Source organism: Micropterus salmoides, unplaced genomic scaffold (genome assembly GCF_014851395.1).
Source record: "Micropterus salmoides isolate LMB-PRFRI ecotype aquatic unplaced genomic scaffold, ASM1485139v1 Ms_hic_scaffold_13, whole genome shotgun sequence".
Classification (NCBI taxonomy): Eukaryota; Metazoa; Chordata; class Actinopteri; order Centrarchiformes; family Centrarchidae; genus Micropterus; species Micropterus salmoides.
This window is the reverse complement of record NW_024040374.1, coordinates 23,012,650-23,032,680: the sequence shown is the minus strand read 5'-3', so window position 1 is coordinate 23,032,680 and position 20,031 is coordinate 23,012,650. Positions and strand designations below refer to the sequence as shown.

General features: G+C 41.5%; 1 protein-coding gene across 2 annotated transcripts in view; it reads right to left on the bottom strand.

The window, feature by feature from the left end:
- ncanb (neurocan b) overlaps window positions 1–20,031 on the bottom strand; it is a 187,216-nt gene that overhangs the window by 54,232 nt on the left and 112,953 nt on the right. For both annotated transcript variants that reach the window (XM_038716258.1, XM_038716259.1), the window contains one exon: window positions 7,551–7,667. In XM_038716258.1, coding sequence (XP_038572186.1) covers window positions 7,551–7,667 — 117 coding nt within the window. The remainder of the gene's footprint in view (window positions 1–7,550; window positions 7,668–20,031) is intronic.

Genomic DNA, 20,031 nt, shown 5'->3' with positions numbered 1-20,031 from the left:
TTTTCCCCCTCCCAAGAGTTAGTTGAGAATATCACTCATGTCTGTACGATAAATATGAACTAGTAGCCAATTAGCTTATGTTAGCATAAAGACTGGCAAAGTGCTATTTATTGGCTAGGAGCAGTGACTTCCTGGAGTCTTGTTGTCACCGTGAGGTTCTCAGACAATCAGAAGAGACCCCAGGAAGTCGCTGCAACCAGGTAAGAAAAAGTCCTGCACAAAACTACAAAGTGGCTTTTCACATTAATCTAGATATGGATTAAATAAATGAGATATAGCACGTTAATTTTTCATCTTTAGAGAAGCTCATAGGCAGATGTTGTTACCTTTAGACAGAGCCAGGCTTTTATGCAAAGCTAAGCAAACCTGCTTCTATTGGTGCTTTATGTTGACCGTACAAACATGAGAACGGTATTGACCTTCTCATCTAACTCTTGGCAAGAAAGTGAATATTAAAATTTCACAACATGTGAAACTATTCCTTTAAGCCACTTGTTGAAATGCCGGTATAGTTTTTGTATTTTTATTTTAGGTGAGACTGTAGCATTTAGCTTTGATGGTTGCATGCAAGTGATAATGAGGTTTAGTGGAGGCGTCTTTGTTTTTGTACAGTCTTCAGTACAGAAAAACAAAAGATGCAGACAGACACAAAAAGCTATAAATGCCGGGTTTCTGGAACTTTTCTTTTTGCAAGGGACAGGGACTAAATGAAAAGGGAATACATTTTGTGAAGAACTTACAGTAAACACCAGAATCTCCATTTCCATTATTCAACCCTATTATATTTCTCTGTGCTGTTGGACCATATTGGAGCAATCAAATTGCTCATCATTACATGAACCATCACTTTCAAACGGTGCATTTCTTCACCTCGCAGCCAGCACCGGATGGAAACTTGCAGGAAAAGTAGAAGCCAAGAAGTAGCTGTAAAAGTCTACAACTAATTGACCTAACCACTGGAACTGGATTTGGAGCCAAACACAAAAATCTATTCCATCATTAATGAAGGACTGAATGGGATGTACTGAGGGGAGCAGCATGGCAGCACCGGCCCTTTCCATCTGTCTTCCTCTATACCCTTGCAACCTACAGTCTATGCTTGCAACTCACTGAGAATCTATCTAACTGCAGCTTCCTTTTTTTCTTTCTTTGTCCTACACTTGGTTATAACTCATCCACTTTATCATGTAGAATACTTCTAGCTTGAAGCGTGCCAATTTCGCTTGCTGCCTCAATTCACCTCCAATCACCAGATTTTGGGCGGATCTGCTGACAAATATCTCGACTACCTGTGTGTATCTGCAATAAAACATCCATTACCCTCAGCCACAGCCTGTCCTTCCCATTTCCCCTCATCATCTTTGACCTCATCGCTCAGATCTGTGGACACACCGGGTTAGGGGCCGATGATATTAATAGCCTCAACCTCATGAATCTTTCAAGCTCAATCGTATGAGCTGATGTGAGAGGAGCGGGTCTCAGAGGATGAATTAGTTAATACAGAAACCCAGCAGGAGCATTTCTCTTGGCCTCTTTAAACATGAGTTATGCATTAGCTCTTCATGTAGTCTTGTGTACATATTGGTTTTATATAAGACGGGCCCAAACAGGTGTGTGTATGTATGTGTGGGTGGCCAGATCTGTGTGAGGAGAAGCGACTTAAAAAAAAGAAAGAAAGAAAGAAATATAATTTGTGCACACCCTTGTGAACATTTGGCAATTCGAGTATGCAGGTGAGTGAGCGTGTGAGCTTGAATAAGTTTCATTTTATGCATGAGTACAGAGGCATTTCTCTATGAATAATTGTATTGGCCTTTGACAGGAAAATACAGAGCAAGAGAGAGAAAGAGATGGAAGCATAGAGCCAGACGGGGGGGGGGGGGGGGGGGGGGGGGGGGGTTGGGGGTTGCGGGGGAGTGAGGAAGTGTGGCAGGAAATGAAATGTGTTATTTGGGAGAAATGCTGGGGGGCTACAGGCTTGTTTTCACCCCAATCTCTGCACTGCGGAGCAATTTCAATATAGTGCCATATTGTAGGGTCTTGCCAAAGAGCAACATGCTAGAGGGCTGGGGGTGGGTGTAGAGAGGAGGGCAGGCATATGGACCTAAGAAACAAAGAAAAACTAGCAAAAGAAAGAAGAAATGGAGGATTAATAAAAGAGCTGAGGGAATGAGAAGACGTGTGGGCCAGAGAAATAAATGTAAGGAAAGGAAAAGTCACATTTGATAAAAAGGTACAGCGTGGGGATGGAGACCAAGGGAGAGAGGAAGATCAGATCTAATCACCATGATTGGAAATGAGGCCAGAGAGTGTGGGGAAGCGTGAAATAATTACAAAACAAAACAAAACAAAAAAGCATCAGGTGTGCTTCCTGCTGAGCAGAAAACCAGCTCGAGGACATTGCTGTGTGCAGAAATGGAGGACGCTGCTCTTCAATTTATTTAGCTGAAATTGACCTGGGAGTTCTTCAAACCACCTGTGATCTGACTGAGTGTTACAGTAGTTTGTTAGACGGTGATAGGACTGTGTAGGTATGAATGCCTGTGTTATGCCCACCTGCACTTGTTGTTTCTGACTGATGTGCATGAGGAGATATAACAAAAGAGATGCTGATAGGGGATGAGAAGAAGCCGAGTGGAGAGGAAACAGTGAGAGGACTGCTGGAGGGTATCACTTTGGCCAAAATGTTGAGGCTCTCTGAAGCAGCTCGCTACTGTTAGCTCCTCTAATTCAACATGCAAACGTCGCAGAAAATCCATATGGGGCCATGAGAGTGATGGATGGAAAGGAAGAGGGACAAAGGTCAAAAACAGGAAGAGAGAATTGCATGATAGGAGTAATTTCCTCCTCTTAAGAGGATCATTTACCGTCTTGACGTAACAACACGTTCTCCATTTGAAATCTGAAAAGCACACATCTGCCAGCTATTAGTTTTGATTCTGTTTGCAAAAAGCCATGAAGCTAACACTGCATTTATGTGTACACATGACAGCTCAAAATCAACTTTCTTTCTCCTGACTGACAGACTGGCTGATGGGCTGACTGACTGAGGTCTTTCTGAAGAACAAACAGCAGTCGACCAGAAATAATTTCCCAAGCTCCTGTTCCAGTTAGAATCACGGTAATTTGTTGACCTGCGTTCAGTGATAGACTGAGACAGGTTAATGCGTTTTCTTCACAACAAACCGCACTTGGACTAAACACAAATAGCTGCTGCTGTCAAAACAAATGAGTTTTCACTTTTAAGATGCATGAAGGAGAAAAAAAAAAAGACAGACGCAATATAAATGTAAAACAAGGTTGTATCTTAACCTTAAAACAAATCACTCAAAAGTGGGGAGCTCATCACTCTTGGTTGGTTCTTGAATGTAAATAAACAAACAAAACATTTTTAAATTTTTAACCTTGTTATATAACGTTAAAAAAAGTAAACATGTGGGTATAAAAAATGTGTCATTCAAGTACAACATTATTAGCTTAATTGACATGTGACCGATGCCATGGCAATCAGGCAATGATCTGTTCAGTTGACCTCGCTTTCCGTGTGAGAGTGGCCACAACTCTTCACACACAGACAACTGCTGGCTCTGGTATCTTTTCCACTGTCTGTTGTATAGAGGGAGACCGTATAACAGACGCATGTGTGTCTCTTTGTATATGTGCATGAACACAGAAATAACAATAAATTATTTTATTTATTCTTAGCAGCAGTAGTATACTTTGTTGCTTATAAATAAAATTAAATGTGTTAAGTGGAAAAAAAGTATTTTTTCCCCCAGATATTTAAAAATGACACATTTTGGAGCTGTAATCGCAATACTGTGATACCATGAAACCGTGATAGTTATCATACTGTGAAAATCTCATACCGGCACATGCCTAGACACACTGAAAGAAAAAGCCACATTTTATGTAGGAAAAAGAGAATACAGTAAAAAGTAGAACTATATAATTTCCAAAAAAGACAGATGGTCCTCAGCGGCAGATTGAGTTTACTCAGATGCCATTGAACTTTAAATGTTTAAACTTTCTATTATTCTGAGCACCTCTTGGACTTCTCATCTATGTTGACATAAAGTGAAAATAAAGTCTTCTACGTATGTTGACTTTGGTAACTGAACAAACTCAATCTGCTGATCAGGGCCGTGTAAAATGATTGAAAGACGCAGAACCAGTGAGTAAATGGACCTTGACTTGAGATTGTTTGGTCAACTGCTGCTTCCAAGGTCAAAACCGAACTGAACTTTTTTTGCTGCTGTGTGGGAGCAGTCCTTTTTCACAGCAGAAATTTTGACTCATCATAGTAGGACCATTAACATTAATGATGCTCTGTTCTATTCAAGTGTCCCGGTAAGCCATGACAGTGTGACAGTGAGCCATCACGCACAATACCAGGACCCTGAAACTGAAGCAGCTATATGGAATTCAGTCATCACTAATTTGATTAATTACCCCTGTGCTTTTTCTAATGTGACTTGTCAAAATGTGTCTTCTGTGAAAAAGGCTTATATTTTTTTAAGTTAACCAAAGTGAAACACTGTTTCTTAAGCTAATGCTGTACATGTGAAGTTATAGCAAGCAATATCCAATGTGGAAACAGTAGTAATGAGAGAGAAATACATAATTTGCTCTGGTTACACGCAGTTAGTTCCTTTTCCTAATGTTTACATGCTATGTGCTCTTGCATAATGAGCTTCTGTTTGATCTGATTTTGTAGAATATACCAAATCTCGTGAATGTTTTTGGAAGATGGATCACAGATTTTTAATGACACTTGCACATCTTCATTGATCTTCAGACCACTTAAAGGCCCTGCACACCCACACATTCAATTACTCTGGCTGATTAGAGTCGAGGCTATGCGATGTTGAAGTTGCCAGACTCTATGCATTAATACTAATGACGAAGATGTAAGCTGTCCCATCATAACGAGTTCAACAGAAACTGACAGAAAGGTCGGACAGATGTCAATCAAGCACAGTGTGTACACACTCACACCTTCCTGCATAGAGGTCTAACCGGGTAAAATAAGGGGAATCATTGAATTTCCTCAGATGTGTCACTGCTTACCTGCTTTTTTTGTGTGAACACAAGAAGAATTAGAAGATTAGAGACACAAAGATTGAAATATTTGACTCTTTTATCCAGAGATAATCGTTGGAGTAGAATCCCCCAGAGGTGCATTTATTTTTACATCTTTGTTTTGGGCTGTATTTTATTCTCTCATATGTGCGAACAAATGTGAACAAATTCCAACTGTGGGGAAGGAAAATATAATTCATTATTGTATCTCAACACATGGCCCTCATACTGACAGGCTGTGTTGTGCCTCATTAATCACTTGTTCTGCTGCAGGATCCAGACTTTACCAAACGGCCCCAATGAGCAATGGGATTCTATAACTCATAGCTTAGATTTTTAATGAGGGTGTTACTCAACATTGTCCATGTGTCTTTACTGACAGCCCTGAATCAATTTAGGAAGTTAGAAATACAGATGACGATGAGGATCTAGCGGAGCTGGAGCGCTACCAATATCCACAGCTTCTCTCTCTAATACCCTCTCCCCTCCCCTCATAAATATTAACTACAGACCCATTGTAGAAACACAGGCCATCAATAATGAAGAACCCCAAAACACTTCTTCCCAAATAATTGCAGCTTCAAGCCAAGTCCTGGAGACAGCCTCTAAGGTGTGTTGCAGCTGCCGTTGCCTCATTTTGCCTAAATAATCATTTCACATGGAAAGCAGAAGCAGTGCAGAGGATATTGGTTTATAATGGGGCTGTGGTCGATGTACCTAAACCTTTTTGGAACTGAAAGAAAAGACCAATAAGCTGGTCAACCGTGCATGGTGAAGTGAAAGAAATGGGAGCTGCAGATGTGAAATGCAACACAGAAATGAAGGCATGCTTTTCTTACGCCATAATTGCTCGAGAACAGCACTGCATTACGGTGGTAAAATTGTGGTCAAGCACTTACTGTTATAGGCAATTAACCTTTTTGCCCTTTGGCCGTAATTAATATCGAAAACATCAGATTTGCAGCTGTTTAGCAACATAATAAACATCACAACACTTTAGTAGCACCGGGAAAGGCAATTAAACACTCCTGAGAGAAGAAAGCCGAAAGAAAGACAAGTAATCAGTAAACAACAAATATTTTATGACTGTGCCTTTCTCCCGACATTTAGGCTGAAATGTCAAAACTTATTCCAATTGTTTCTAAACAACCATTACGTTTTGTCTCATTCAATACCAAACCCAAACCAGATCGACTGCAGCAAATTGCAAACTGCATGTGTGGAATTCATGCAGTTAACATGGCATTTGTCACAAATAATTGATCCAACATCAGATTGTTGATTGATCTCCAATGGTGTTAATGCACAGGCACACCTTAATGTTGCATAATATGTACATTTGGGTATAAGCATCGAAGGTTACTGATAATCAGACCCAGGACAATAGGTCTCTCATGACTCCTGATCTATGACCTCTTGCCACGAGCAATGACCCTTAAAACCTCAGCTCGGCCCATCTTTGCATGTATGAATATGGAACACAAAGAGCTTGAGAAGTCGAATTACCACAAGATTCAACACGCTGGGTGGTCTTAGGAGGTTAGGGAATTCTGATGGCATATCTGTCTAATAGCTGTTAACATTAGGCTATATATTGACCCATAAAATCAGAAAGGATTTGAGATTTAATACAGATTTATACAAGCTTTGGAAAGTGCTGAAAGAAAGACAAACCCTAAAAGCCAAAAATGTAAGACAAAAGTTTTAAATGCACATTACATTGCAAAAGAGAGCCACTTCTGTATGTAATCTAATATTCAATATGGTTCATCCCACAGTTCTTTGTCCAGGACCCAGAATCAATGGGCCAGACTGAAAGCCGTCAACAACTTTGTACCGACTGTGATCTGTTAAAGCTCAATTGCACCCAGTGGGGTTCATGTTGCTGAACTTCAACAAGTCTTCAAAAAAGTAAGAAAGTCACTTTGATATCAATGCCACATCTCCTTCTTCTTTTCTATATTTTCTGCAGCATGTGCCCCTACTCCAGCACTTTAATCAGCTGCTCTACCCCTCACTGAGCTCATGGCTCCTCTGTGGCTCATGTGTCCTTGCATGTCTCTCTCTCACACACACACACACACACACACACACACACACAGTGGAGCACATATATCACACATTAAGCAACCACTGTCACAACTGGCTGACTTGCAGCATATGGATATTCCGTATTCGCTTTCAGTCAGGGAGCTTGAGCCAAAACTACTGGGCCTAACAGGAAAACTCCTCTTGGCTTTGAGTGCATTGAGATTGGATCCAGGGAAGAAAGAAGGAAACACAAGCCACACAGGGAAACTCGCTGGTGCATTCCTCCTGAATTCATTGCACAGTAGAGTACATCTGGTAAATGCTATCCCAACATATGGTCGCCTCTCTCTCCCTTATGCCACAATGACACAGCATCTGTCTGCAGCTGCTGACCTCCGAGGTCTCTGCTGCTCAGCCCTGACCTGGCAGTGACTCACCGATCTCGCAGCTCTCTCCAGAGAAGCCCTGAGGACAGTAGCAGCTATAGCCATCACCTTCCTGCAGGCAGCTCCCTCCGTGAAGACAAGGGTTGGTCTGGCATGGGTTATTCTCCACTGTAAAGACAGACAGAGCGGGAGAAGATACAAAACATAGAAAGAGCATTATGGAAGTGCCTCCAATGTTGACAAACTACAGTAGGGCAGGCAGTGAGCCAGCATTATGCTCCTCTTGTTGCTCTCTGACAGAGACAGAGGAAGAGTAGAGTGGGCAGACAGTTTGTTAACTCGTCCCTGTCTCTATGACTTTCCACAAGGTGACAGATTGGTTGTTATTGTGTCTGTCGTGCATCTGTTTATAATGACTGATGCTCAGGCGAAGGACAATGTGCTGAGGCGACCCCCTCCTGCCGTTCTCCTGCCTCTCATCCCAGGTCCTACTGATGAGCCAAGGTCCTCATAAATTAGCTGATCATAGCCCAGTCATGCATACTGGCGCGGGCACCTATTTTTATGGCACAATACTGTGTTGCAGAGGGGGCAATAAACACATTTTACATTGCTATAACTCTATGCCTCTTCATGGGAAATGTTTTGGCGGATGAATGGTGGAGATTGAGGAGATTAAGTCGTAATTATTGCTCTTATATTTTAGGATGGGACGGAGGGAGGAGGAGAATTTGACAAGGACGGTTAGAGCCGAGAGCAGGCGTCAGGATTTTTTATTCTGTGTGCAAAGAGGGACTGTAGGGAACTGGCTAGATTAACTGTCTTTTTATTATCCAATCCTGATAGGATTGCAGCCCCTGACACAATCTGTCAGGCCATCTAATGCACTGCATCTTCTCCATAATAACACCCAGACTCACTTAATGATGTATGAGCAGAGAGATGCTGTGCAGAACACAAAGTGCAGTTCCCCAGAAAGTCTGGGAATACTGTGTGTTTATGCATATGTGCGTGTGTTTCTGGACGTTTGTCTGACCCTGACTCATTGCAGGCTGGTGATATATACAGTAACGCAAGTGTGTGTTCAATTTCCTGTGAAACAGGGAGATAGACTCCTGCTGCTGCAAAAAGGCTGTTGTTGATACACTGGGCAAGGGCAGATGATGGAAAGGCTGCCTTTGAAAATGCATAAAAGTGATCCGCTGAATGAGAAAAACCATTAGAGACAGGCTCGTTTCTTAAATCAACAGCGGGGAGGAAAAAAACAACACTGTACGTGATTTGAAAACATACATTGCTTAAAGGTTAATGACGTACTGATGGAGACGGTAAAATCAGCAAGTGCTGAGCAGTGCATAAAATAAAGAGAAGACACAGGATATGGTCAACGACAGCACCTGGTTGGGTCTAAAAATGTCAGGTAATGGAGAAAAGAGTGGAAGGAAAGGAGCTGTTTGAGTCATTATCCATCCATCCATGTTGAAGAAAATGTAAAATAAATTGGGGATCTGCTTGAAGCTACTACTTTAAGTACTTTTGCCACCAGCACTTAGCTATTTTCAAAATCATGTACTGTTTCTTGTAGCAAGTTATTCTTTCCCACTAAGTAGCTGGCTAGAAAGGCCAAATGCTGGTTCCACATCACTTTGTGTTTACTCTTACGAGTGGTGGAATGTAACTGAGCACAAGTATAATTTTGAGGTACTTGTACTTCAATCTAAAGGTAACACTGTGTTAAACATTATTTGATGGGGGGACAGACTTTGACACAATACTGGTCTCGACTTTCTGCTTTGTTTTGCTGACCTACTGCAGGCGGGGATAACCAGATCATCATCATCATCACATCATGCACATTCTCCCTTTAATTAATTTAATATTTCAATATTCGACAGACAAAAGTGAAACTTAAAGCTGAAGTGTAGGGCTTTTACACAAACGTTCGTTATACTCAAGCCCTCGGCAAATAACTTACAATATGGATTAATAAAAAAAAGGAAGTGATCAACAGCGAGGACAAACATGGATAACCACTGGTGTAGCGTTGTCTCGTTGGGGAGCGCTGAGAGAAGACAGGGGAACGAGGGCAGACACAGCTGTCTTGTTACTGCTCTTGGACAGTGTGTAGTAAGTCACATACTGAGTGCATTTACTTATCACATCACTTAACAGTAAAAGTTTCTCAATGTGTTTCATTGTATTAAGCTTTGCTTTCTGGGTAGCTTGTAGTGAAGATTACTTTCAACAATGGTGTGGTGTTCCTGTAACTTAAATACTTCAAATGAAGAGTAGTTTGTAGCTTTACTAGATACAGTTTCAAAGTAGCTTCACCAACACTGTACGTTACTGTAAATCAAGACGTTAATCTGTTTCCAACAGCACAGAATATACTCACTGTGATGTGACTTCCATTGTTTCCTGTGTGCTGTTAAGGAATGCTCCAATTATTGGTTTGCTGCTGCCACATTTTCACAACATGACTATGCACTTCATTCTGTCATCGCATCAAGCAAGGCTGGATAGATGCATTAGCAGTAACTTCAGAGAGCTTTCATGTCAAAATTGCTTTAAACAACATGACTGTGTGGCTTCTAATCATGATGCTCAACCAGTTAGACAATAAATACATTATGAAAAAATTGTAATAGTGGTGCAAGACACTACAAAAGTTGAGATTCACTAATCTACTACTCAGTACTTAACCTTCCTTCCGTCCTTTGCAATGCTTAATCTTAAAAGCTACAGGTGTAAATGGATGATGTACCCTAAGAAATAAAAGATACACTGAGTCTGCCCTCACAAGAACCAACATACTAGTCTTATTCTGATGGAAATAATGACCTAACGTTATATATAAGATATAATAACATTATATACCTTTTTTAAATGCCAACATTTAACTTGGGAACATCTCAAAATGTACTTGTGTGCTCTACAACCCCCTCCCTACGCATTAATCTGCCTGAGTCACACTTGTACTGCCAAAGATAAGTCTGACATCCGAGTATCTCTGCATGCAGCTTTGGTTTTAAATCTGCGCTACACAAACGTCTCTCCACTTTGAATCCCAGCCAAGACGGACATGTATCTTCTGCAGATGAAAAGGCAGTAATGCACAGGGTGTAACTGACAGCTGAGGGCCGGGTCATCAAGTAACCTCAGTCAAACATTTTTTTACTTCATTTTCCCGTGATAACAGGATAATTATCCTGCGATCTCGAGATAACAAAACAGTAGTTTAACACAGTGGTTCAATGGTAATTTCACTATATGTCTCACTGTCACTGTTTAGCTCAGTTGGACGAGCACAGGACTCATACTGTTGGAGTCGTGGGTTTGATCCACACAGAAGACTACCTTTTTAATCTTTTAAAAAATTTTCATAATCCTCTTCAACAAAGTTCTTATGAAGAGACTCGCGATTGGTCCACATCCATCAACCTATGGACTCCCAGGCAGAGGAAATTCCTGTGTTTTCATTCAGGGGAATCCATTTAACGTTACACATTTCCTGATTGGATTCCCCTGAATCTCTTCATAAGAACTATGTTGAAGAGGATAATAAAAAACACACTAAAGAAGAAAATAAAAGTTGTCAAAAGCAGGAGTTGAACACACTATCCTTGGATTACAAGGCCTGTGCGCTACCAACTGAGCTCACCAGTCACACTATAACATAGCCTGAAATTATCCATAAGAAACACACCGGCCGACCCCTGTATTCAGCTATGGTTTGTTATCTCGAGATCACGAGAAAATGATCACAGGAAAACAGAGTAAAATAAGTATTTGAATGGATGGCCGCTTAGGGCTTCCATATCCAGCAGCCAAAAGGTGAACTTCTTAGGACCATTCTCCCAGCAAACCACACCACCGCGGGCAACAGGCCTGTGACTCTGGCTTGTGTTACTATCTGCGTGAATACTGCACATGGTTTTCTTTGCCATCGTGAAAAATGAGAGTGACATATCTTAAAAAGTAATCCATAAGCTCCTAAGCATTTAAGTGGATGGCATCACCAACTGTGTTTATTCATGTGTGTGGGCATGCGTGTGTTTAATGCCTTAAAAACCTTGAAAGTGTTTGCCTATTGGTCCATTTTTCTTCACAAAAGAAGACATTTATTGACTTAATTTGACCATTTCCAGCAAAACTGACTTAATAATGACATGAAAAGGACTCGTCCTCAGCTCCCATCTTCCAGCACTGATAAATAGTGGCTGCTCTCTCTGTGGTGATACAGAGTGAGAGCTAAGCTGTAGCAGTACAGGACATTGATCCAATCTGTAGACAATTAGTTCCGACTTATTACACACAAATGAGACTTTGTTCTTCACCATCTGTCCACAAACAGTAGCCTGCAGTCTTCGTGGTGACATCAAATGTACATTGTACAGAAATGAGACAGAAGTTGAGGACTGTTGGACTACAGCAACATCTCTGTCCAATGAAATGTTCCGCATGAATGGATAAACACACATGGAACCAGCCATGTAACAGGTTGCCTAAAAATGTGACATGACCGGTTTAGTGCTTAGGCATTCATGTCAGGGCGGCGTTTTCTTTGGATGACATTTTACAGTTTTCACAATTAGAAATCTGCGCGTGTGCGCAAAAGACGTGACGAAATGAACATGATAGCGAAAAACAGATTAAAAAAGTCATGAGAGAGAGAAAAGCGGAAGGAGACAGACACCCTGGCCCATGGGAAAGAGGGAAGGAGAGGATGCAAAATTAAAATTTAGCATAGAGGAGTGTGTGAGAGAGAGAGATTGATTGAGAATGCGAGAGAGGGAGAGAGAGAGAAAAAATGTCAGCCAGGGAGGGACAGAAAGTCACAGAGGGAGCTATCATATATTTCTTCCTCTCTTAATGCTTGCTGCTAGCTTATGATTAATTACACACCGGTCTTAAAATAGGTCGCCTCTTCCATTCCTACTGTGTGTCTTTCTTTTTCTGTGTGAAAGACAAAAAGTAAAAGAGAAAGAGAAGAGGGAGTAGAAAGAAAGATGGAGATTGGCACATATAATGAAAGAGAGATATATTAGCTCTTACATGGGTTCAGCTCTCAGATCTGAGCTTTGCAGTCATACTCATAAAATAGATAATGTAAAGTCTTCTTCCCTGACACTGAGCAGATACTGCAACGTCTCTTCTGTCCTCAGCAGTTTCTTGAAACGTGTTCCTCTGTGTGACATTTCGCTGCTCTATAGGGTCATCTTAACTTTTTTCTAAGCCTCTCGGGAGACAGATTATCTTGGCATATTTGGGAAGCTACTCCCCGATGTCGACTCATACATACACCCCGGATTTAGAATGGACCATAAAAGAGGATTGCGATAAGGGAAATGTCTTGCGTCCTGTGAAGTCTGAAGCTGAGTGGTTAGCAAATTCAACATTATGGAAGCCTGCAGAAAAGGTTGTGCTGACAGAAACACTGAACTCTGCACGAATAACACAGATTACACAAAACTGCACACACGTGCACTTACATTTACTGTAGATACACCTGCTTATCACCCGCCGCGTTGCTGTGCTTGGACTCACTGAACCTTGTAATGGCTTTGCTGAGACAGAGATCATGCCTCGGCCTGTTCAAGTGTTCCCCATCTATGAGCGTGATAAGCCATCACCTGGGCCCAGCGAGAGCTGCCCCATTAAAATTTAATGCTACAGTACATCGCTAAAAGGTACTGAGACACACAGAGCAGTTAGAGCCACATAGATGGCTGTGCTGAAATGCAAAGTATAGGCTAAAATACAGTCGTTGTCGTCATCACTGTGATGGCTCGATGAGTCTGTAGTGTGAAATATTCATTGTCACTTAGGTGACGGCTGCAGCAAACATGTATTTTATGCATTTCGTTGTGATACAGAGCAAGAAAAGGCATACATATTAATTCATCAACATCTGGAGAAAACCTAAATTAAGAATTTACTGCTGCTATTTCAGAGGTATGTCACATGTATCAGTGTTGCACTCACAAATATACATGCCAAAATCTGGAAACACAGCGGCATTGCTACAGCACAGTCCGAGCGGGAAAGATAATAATATTGAGATGATCCATCACACATGTTGTTAGCATGCACCCCAACCTGGGTGCTCATGTTTCTTTACTTATATACTGTATTTATACTTCTTTACTTTCTTTTTGCCATGTCACCATGTTCACAGATCACAGCAGTGAGCACAATGTTTTTAAACTGTGGACATTTTTTACATAAGCCGGTTTCTATAAAGCTGGAATTGCCCTTTAAGAAAATGCTGGCATAAACGACAGAAAGGTCAGTCCGTAAAGAAAATGACACCCATGTGGAACTCCAGGCAAATCCAGGCAGAGCAAAGCTAATAATTAGCTGCAATCACTGTTTGTCCAAAGTGTGCTGCTCATGGGTCCAGGTTTCCATCTCCTCCCTGACAGGATGGACAGAGACAGGCAGACTCACAGGTAGGAATATGATCCATGTATCAGGGTGTCCTCAGACAGGCAAGTCACAATTACTGCTACGGTAAGCTGAATACACACCGGGGGAAATATGAAACCAATTTCTGCTGCAATATAGATAACACTTCTCTCTAGCACAAAGTTGCAGACCCACGATGCAGTCTCAGATTACTTCAAAGTGATTGATTTACAGAGGTGAACTCCGTGAGGGCGGATAGGGAGGGCAAGCAAGTGGGAGAGGAAAGAAGAATAGATGGAGACAGACAGAGGTTATGTTTTCTTGTTGGTGGAGCTGCTCTGGTTTAGTGTTGATGATGTCAGCGCCCCAGCAGTCAGTCTGCAGAGTCAGACAATCTAATGTGTGCAGAGGCTGACGGTTTGCAGTGTGGAGTATTACACCAAACTCTTCATCCCCACAGCCCATGAGGTCGTGCACACAACGGGTAAGGTCAGCGCGCCTCGCCTCCATGAAACCGAGCTTTCGCCTCTCCCTTTTAACCCACTGCACCAACTGTCAGTCTGAGCCAGTCGAATGCAAGATAAATACGAAGGGTCAAAGAATTATTAACTGGATAGAAAACAAGAAAAAAACATGCTACAATAAATATTTTTTCTTGTAATATTTGCTTGATCAATTGAAATACTGGTTACTTTTAATACCTAAGATTTTCAATTAATTAGGTATATATATATTGTAGAAGTGATGAAACAAATCTGGACATGTGGTTACAAGGACCACAAAACAGCACTATTAATCCAGGGGGGTCACATAGAGTATAAAGTCCGCTGTTGTAAAGAATAATAATTTAACAGTCTATTGATCTCCCCTTCACAGGGAGATCAGAGCACCTGGTCAGCGAGCTGGCAGGAAGTCAGTGCTCAAGGACAACTGACAACTTAGATATTTGCTGAATCGAAGCTTGAACCCAACTTGACCACCTGAAAGGCTGCCGATGCCACCTTGCATCCTTTGGGAGTGTGTATTCATATCTTAGAGGAAAGGTTGTGGATGGAGCAGGTGTAGCGATGTGATTACTGTACCGAGCCCGAGCAGAGCAGCCTCTGACAAACAAGGATTGATGAGCACTGCGGAGGGAGCAGCTATTTCTGTCTGTCTGACAACATGCGGGTGCCCTGTGTCTGTGGTGAAACCAGTAGCAGTCTGTAAAGTCAAACATAGTGCTCTAAAATATTCCACATGTAATGCATTAATTATTACTGAGCACGCTGAGAGTTGCAATCTACACTGGATGACTCAAATGACTAAGACTACCATGCCAATATATTAAACTGTTCCAAGTTATTATTTATTTACAGTCTTATCTTTATGGCGTAAATGAACCCCACAGGTGTATGTGACATGAAAGTGATAGGGCTGTGGAGTCGCAAGAAGAAAATAAATAATACTTTTAAGTTAGAATACACTTCCACGCTATAAAAATACATAAACAATAACAAAAATAATAATAAAATAATTCCCATAGACAATTTTAGAAGAGTTTCTTATTCTATTCCATTTTCAGCCTCACCTCTTCTCAACTGCATAAAATGTTTTCCTCCTCTCATACACACACACACACACACACACACACACACACACACACACACACACACACACACACAAACTATGAAAAAGCATGACACTTGCAATTAGCTACAGTGCCAGAAGCCTGAGACAGCAGAAAGCAGCCGATGCGCTCTTAGTGAGCACCTCATGAACCGAGCGTCACACTGAATCAGCCTGGAGAGGACCAGGGAGGAGAAACATGCCAGCAATTCAATACAACCCAATTCAGCGGGCATACACGGCGAGACTGATGAAGAAATTGAGGGTCTATTGTTACAAGAGCAGCACTTGTGGCGTCTCCATTCGTCCTAAATAAATTGCATTATCTAGGCTGTCAGAGTGGCAGGAAAATAATCCATCCTGGCTTATCATCACAAACACATTCTATCCACCTCTGATCCCCCCCCCCCCCCCCTTCTTCTCTTCAATATGTCTTTGCTCTCATTTTCAGGGCTTTGCGAAATGAGAATACTGAATCAACCTTTTTAAAATTATCCAACAATATTCAATATGCACACATACTGAAAGTAGGCAGAAAAGAAACAGGTGTAACAACTGTCGTCAGTGATGTATCATGAATTATTCATGTTCCACATGATTACTGAAAGGAACATATATTGTTGCTACACATTAAATGATGTCACAGTGCAATGCATGATTTGCATGGCTCCTTATTAAGTGAGGGATGTACACAGATCATGGCTGAGTTCCTATTTACAATTAGTACAATTAGATAAGTAGACATTTACTTGAGATGTTCAGAGTGGTGCAAAAAGTTGTGCAAAAAGCACAGTGACAAATAGGTATGCTCTTGACCTTGAAATGCACATACATCAACCTAAGAGTCAACGTCTAGAGCATACATATTTTTGTTGCAAGAAAGTGGGAGGCAAAGTGCAACAGATAAGAGCTACATGCAAATCAAGTAGTGCAAGCAGAGGTGTTGGTATTCCGGGCTAAAATTGGGTCTAAACACTTTGATTAGATACTCTCCAACCACTTAAAAGGTACAAGTTACAACTGTAAAGTGATTACAGCCAGAATGTGAGTAAAACAGACTGTGCTATAAGGGTTATCCGTCATCTCCTCCACTCTTAGTAGACTGCATGTAAGCCTTCCCCTTCGGTTCAGACAAAATCTTATGTCGTCAGATCAGTCTCACTATTAATCAATGCACACAGAAGGATTCACAAATATATCGGGGATTTAAAAATATTTTTCAGTGCACGCAAAAATATGTATTTGTGAATCGAGCCACGGCAGGGAGTCTTGGGAACACACATACACAAATGTGGAGAAGTTTGTAAATGCAGGTACTAGTTATTGTGTGGATCACTGCGTTTCAAAATAAAACCCTGCATCACTATGGAAAAAAGGTGACCAGACTTTCAATATCTCAACAAATATAAATTCCTGCCTTTGGAAACACATCTGTGGTGCTCTATATTTGTCTCTGCAGCTCACGGAAGACAACACCACTTCCCTATTTGGAGAAACTGATTTGCACTCGTCTCTTCTCTCCATTTGGTAAGCCATTTTCAGCATGTCCCACTGTGATTGGCACAGCTGCTTATAAGGGACAAGACGGATAATGTGACTGGCTGAAAAGACAATGATTAATCACCAAACCCTCCTATTTATATTTTACTTCTCCCAAACCTCTTGCAGATATTGTGCTACTTAAATCTAAACAAAATTAACGAGTATGCTCGGACACACCTTCACTGACCTTGCATACATGACCTAGCATGTTGTGCAGTTTGGTGCGAATATGGCATGACAAAAGAGCCCTAAATCAGAAAGAAAAAGCGGGAAATACACAGCACACGCACATGCACAGAAAGAGATCTCATCCTCCTTTGCCTGCATGTTCGTATTCCACTGTGGTTACTATCAAAAAGTTGTTCTGACAGCAGAGCAGCACTATTAGGAGAAGCAAGCTGTGGGCGGGGGGCGGCAGTTTGCCTGGAGACCTGTTTAAAACTAAACAAAGAAGAACTACTTTGCATGACCTCACAGTGCCCCTGCCAGCAGAAACTCTGAAAAGAAGCTTGCTTCCCAAAATTCCTCCGAACCACCATTGCAATTTGCGAACATACACTTTCTCTTTATGGCTCACCAGATTCTGTAATTTACACCTTCATATCCACCATCCATTTCAGAAACCTTCCTCCTCCCCTTGAGATTTTTCCCTGTCAATGAATCATCCCTGCTGGGACAGATCTGTGGGTGTGTCTGACAAGCCCTACATGAAGGGACCCCTCAACCTTTCCACCCGCTGTGGGCTGGCTGCTGCATGATGCGTTGTGACTGACGCTGGGAGCCAAACACCCCTGCCACCACTCCGCTCTGACTTCAGTGCTGGTGAGAGTGAGAGGGAGGGAAGTTCTGGCAGCTTGAAAACCCCAGCTGGATGCACTCATCCTCTCCGCTGCCACTCCTCTGTAGCTAGAAAATACCTCAATTTGAAATCATACATATCACTGTTAACCTTGATGGCAGGCAGCTCCATTTTCGATGGTGTGTGCCTGCATGTGTGACTGGCTGAGTCGCTGATGCGTATGTGTCAGACTGCAAATGGAGAATGAAAATGTGAGGCTAACATCTCGGGGATGCTGCTATTCAATTCTTGTTGTGTGTACTTCAGGCATAATAGACTCCATATTTCCAAAGTATCTCCTGAGCATTTTCACATCATAATAAATATACGTCTATCCAGATCTGTCTTGTTTAGAGGCAATAAAAGCAGTGAGGAACTGATCTGAAAAAACAACATGGCTGTGTACTGATAGTTAGACTCCATTCTTTGTCCCCTAAGAGGACAGACCTGTTAGATACAGATAGAGAGTGGAAATATTCTTTCAGTAAAAGGAAGCAGAATTCTGACATCTAATCTGATAGCGCCTGAATGCTCCATTGTAACGTTACCCACATAGCCCGACCACCTTAGTCTCCCCCTGCTCTGCACAGCCACACAATGACTCCACGCAGAGGATTATATTCCTTCTGACAGCACCCTGCCAAGCTCTCTGTCTCCATCCATCCCTCCATTCATTTCCCAAACGGTGGCAAACAGAGGTGATGTTGTTCGTTGCTTTATGAAACTCTACGCACCCTCAGGGGCCCTAAGGCTGAACCTGACAATAAAAACTCAGATTGGGATTCATCGGGGAAGAAATAAAAGAACAACCCTTCTCAGTGAATCCCTCATTGTGTTTTTAATGGGGTGACATATGGCTCAGCAGAGGTCTTCTCTTATCTGGTTTACAGACGCGGCTAAATGAAAATGACTACAATAAAATCAGAGGAGATGATGGTCTAACAAGCAGTTGATGGTTTCATCTGCTGTGTGGCTGGATGTTTTACTTTGCAGTTTTATTCCTCATTGAGCCTGCTGGTTTGACTGTCTTCTCCAGAAGCCAAGAGGAGTTCACAATCTTTGGATGGTATGGAAATAGCAACAATTATTGTCAACTTGCAATCCAGAAACCCAAATTTATAGAAAGATGAATGCTAGAGATAGACCACAAATTCTCTCACAACAATGCTTTATGCATATATGAGCATATGGCAGTGTACTAACAAAACAAATACATGATTAAAAAGCATATGTTGTGCCCAGGGAAACAGAAAAGCTGAGCTTAGCATCCAAACCACTGTTACTAAATTACTGAAGTTAACATAGCACTTTGGTCTGCAGCCCAACTGATCTTTAGAGGGCTGTGAGATGAGAGAATATTCATAAAAACAACAGCAAAACTTGTTTTGCAGTTCTGTTGCAGATCTGCTAGAGTCAAGAGATACAGTCATTCATCTGCCATAAAGGGAGCTGTGGGTCATACAATCTAGAAAATAAAATACAGCTGCCTGTGATGGGGCTCCTAGAGGCTGAATAATCACCAGGTTTTGTTGTGGCAGCAAAGATAATAAAGCATTTTTATGATGCCATAAAAATTCCTGTTTAAGACAGCTTTTCTGCGTTTTTTTCAAACTCACTGCAGAATATTAAACCCACATTTTGATGGTGCATTAGCTTTACAAACATAGCTGTTTGTTTCATTGACTTTTACATGCATAAATCAACACTTTCTATTCCCCAAAATGTCAGTGAACACTTTGATAACAGATATTTTGCTTGAGCTTTTCGCCTGCTACACACAAATCCCTCACTGAATTATTTAGTCACTGTGAGTTTTACTTCAACAGTTTTAAAAACCAACAGCACTTTGCAAAAATGCAAACATGTGCCTATTAATATCACTGCTTGCTGTTAATGTTCAATGACCTTTCCAGGTACAGCACTTGACTTGGTCCATGGAGAGGCTGAGTATCAGGAACTGCTGCACACATGTGGAGACAACACTTCTTCAATGCTGAAAAATGCTGTGAGAACAAATGAAACATGTCAAATTCAACCTGATGTACGACCTCATAACACACATCTAGAACCCCTAAAGATTGATAACTTCAGTCTATGTGCTGAGAGATGTGTCTGTAAGTTATCTCTGCTAATGTT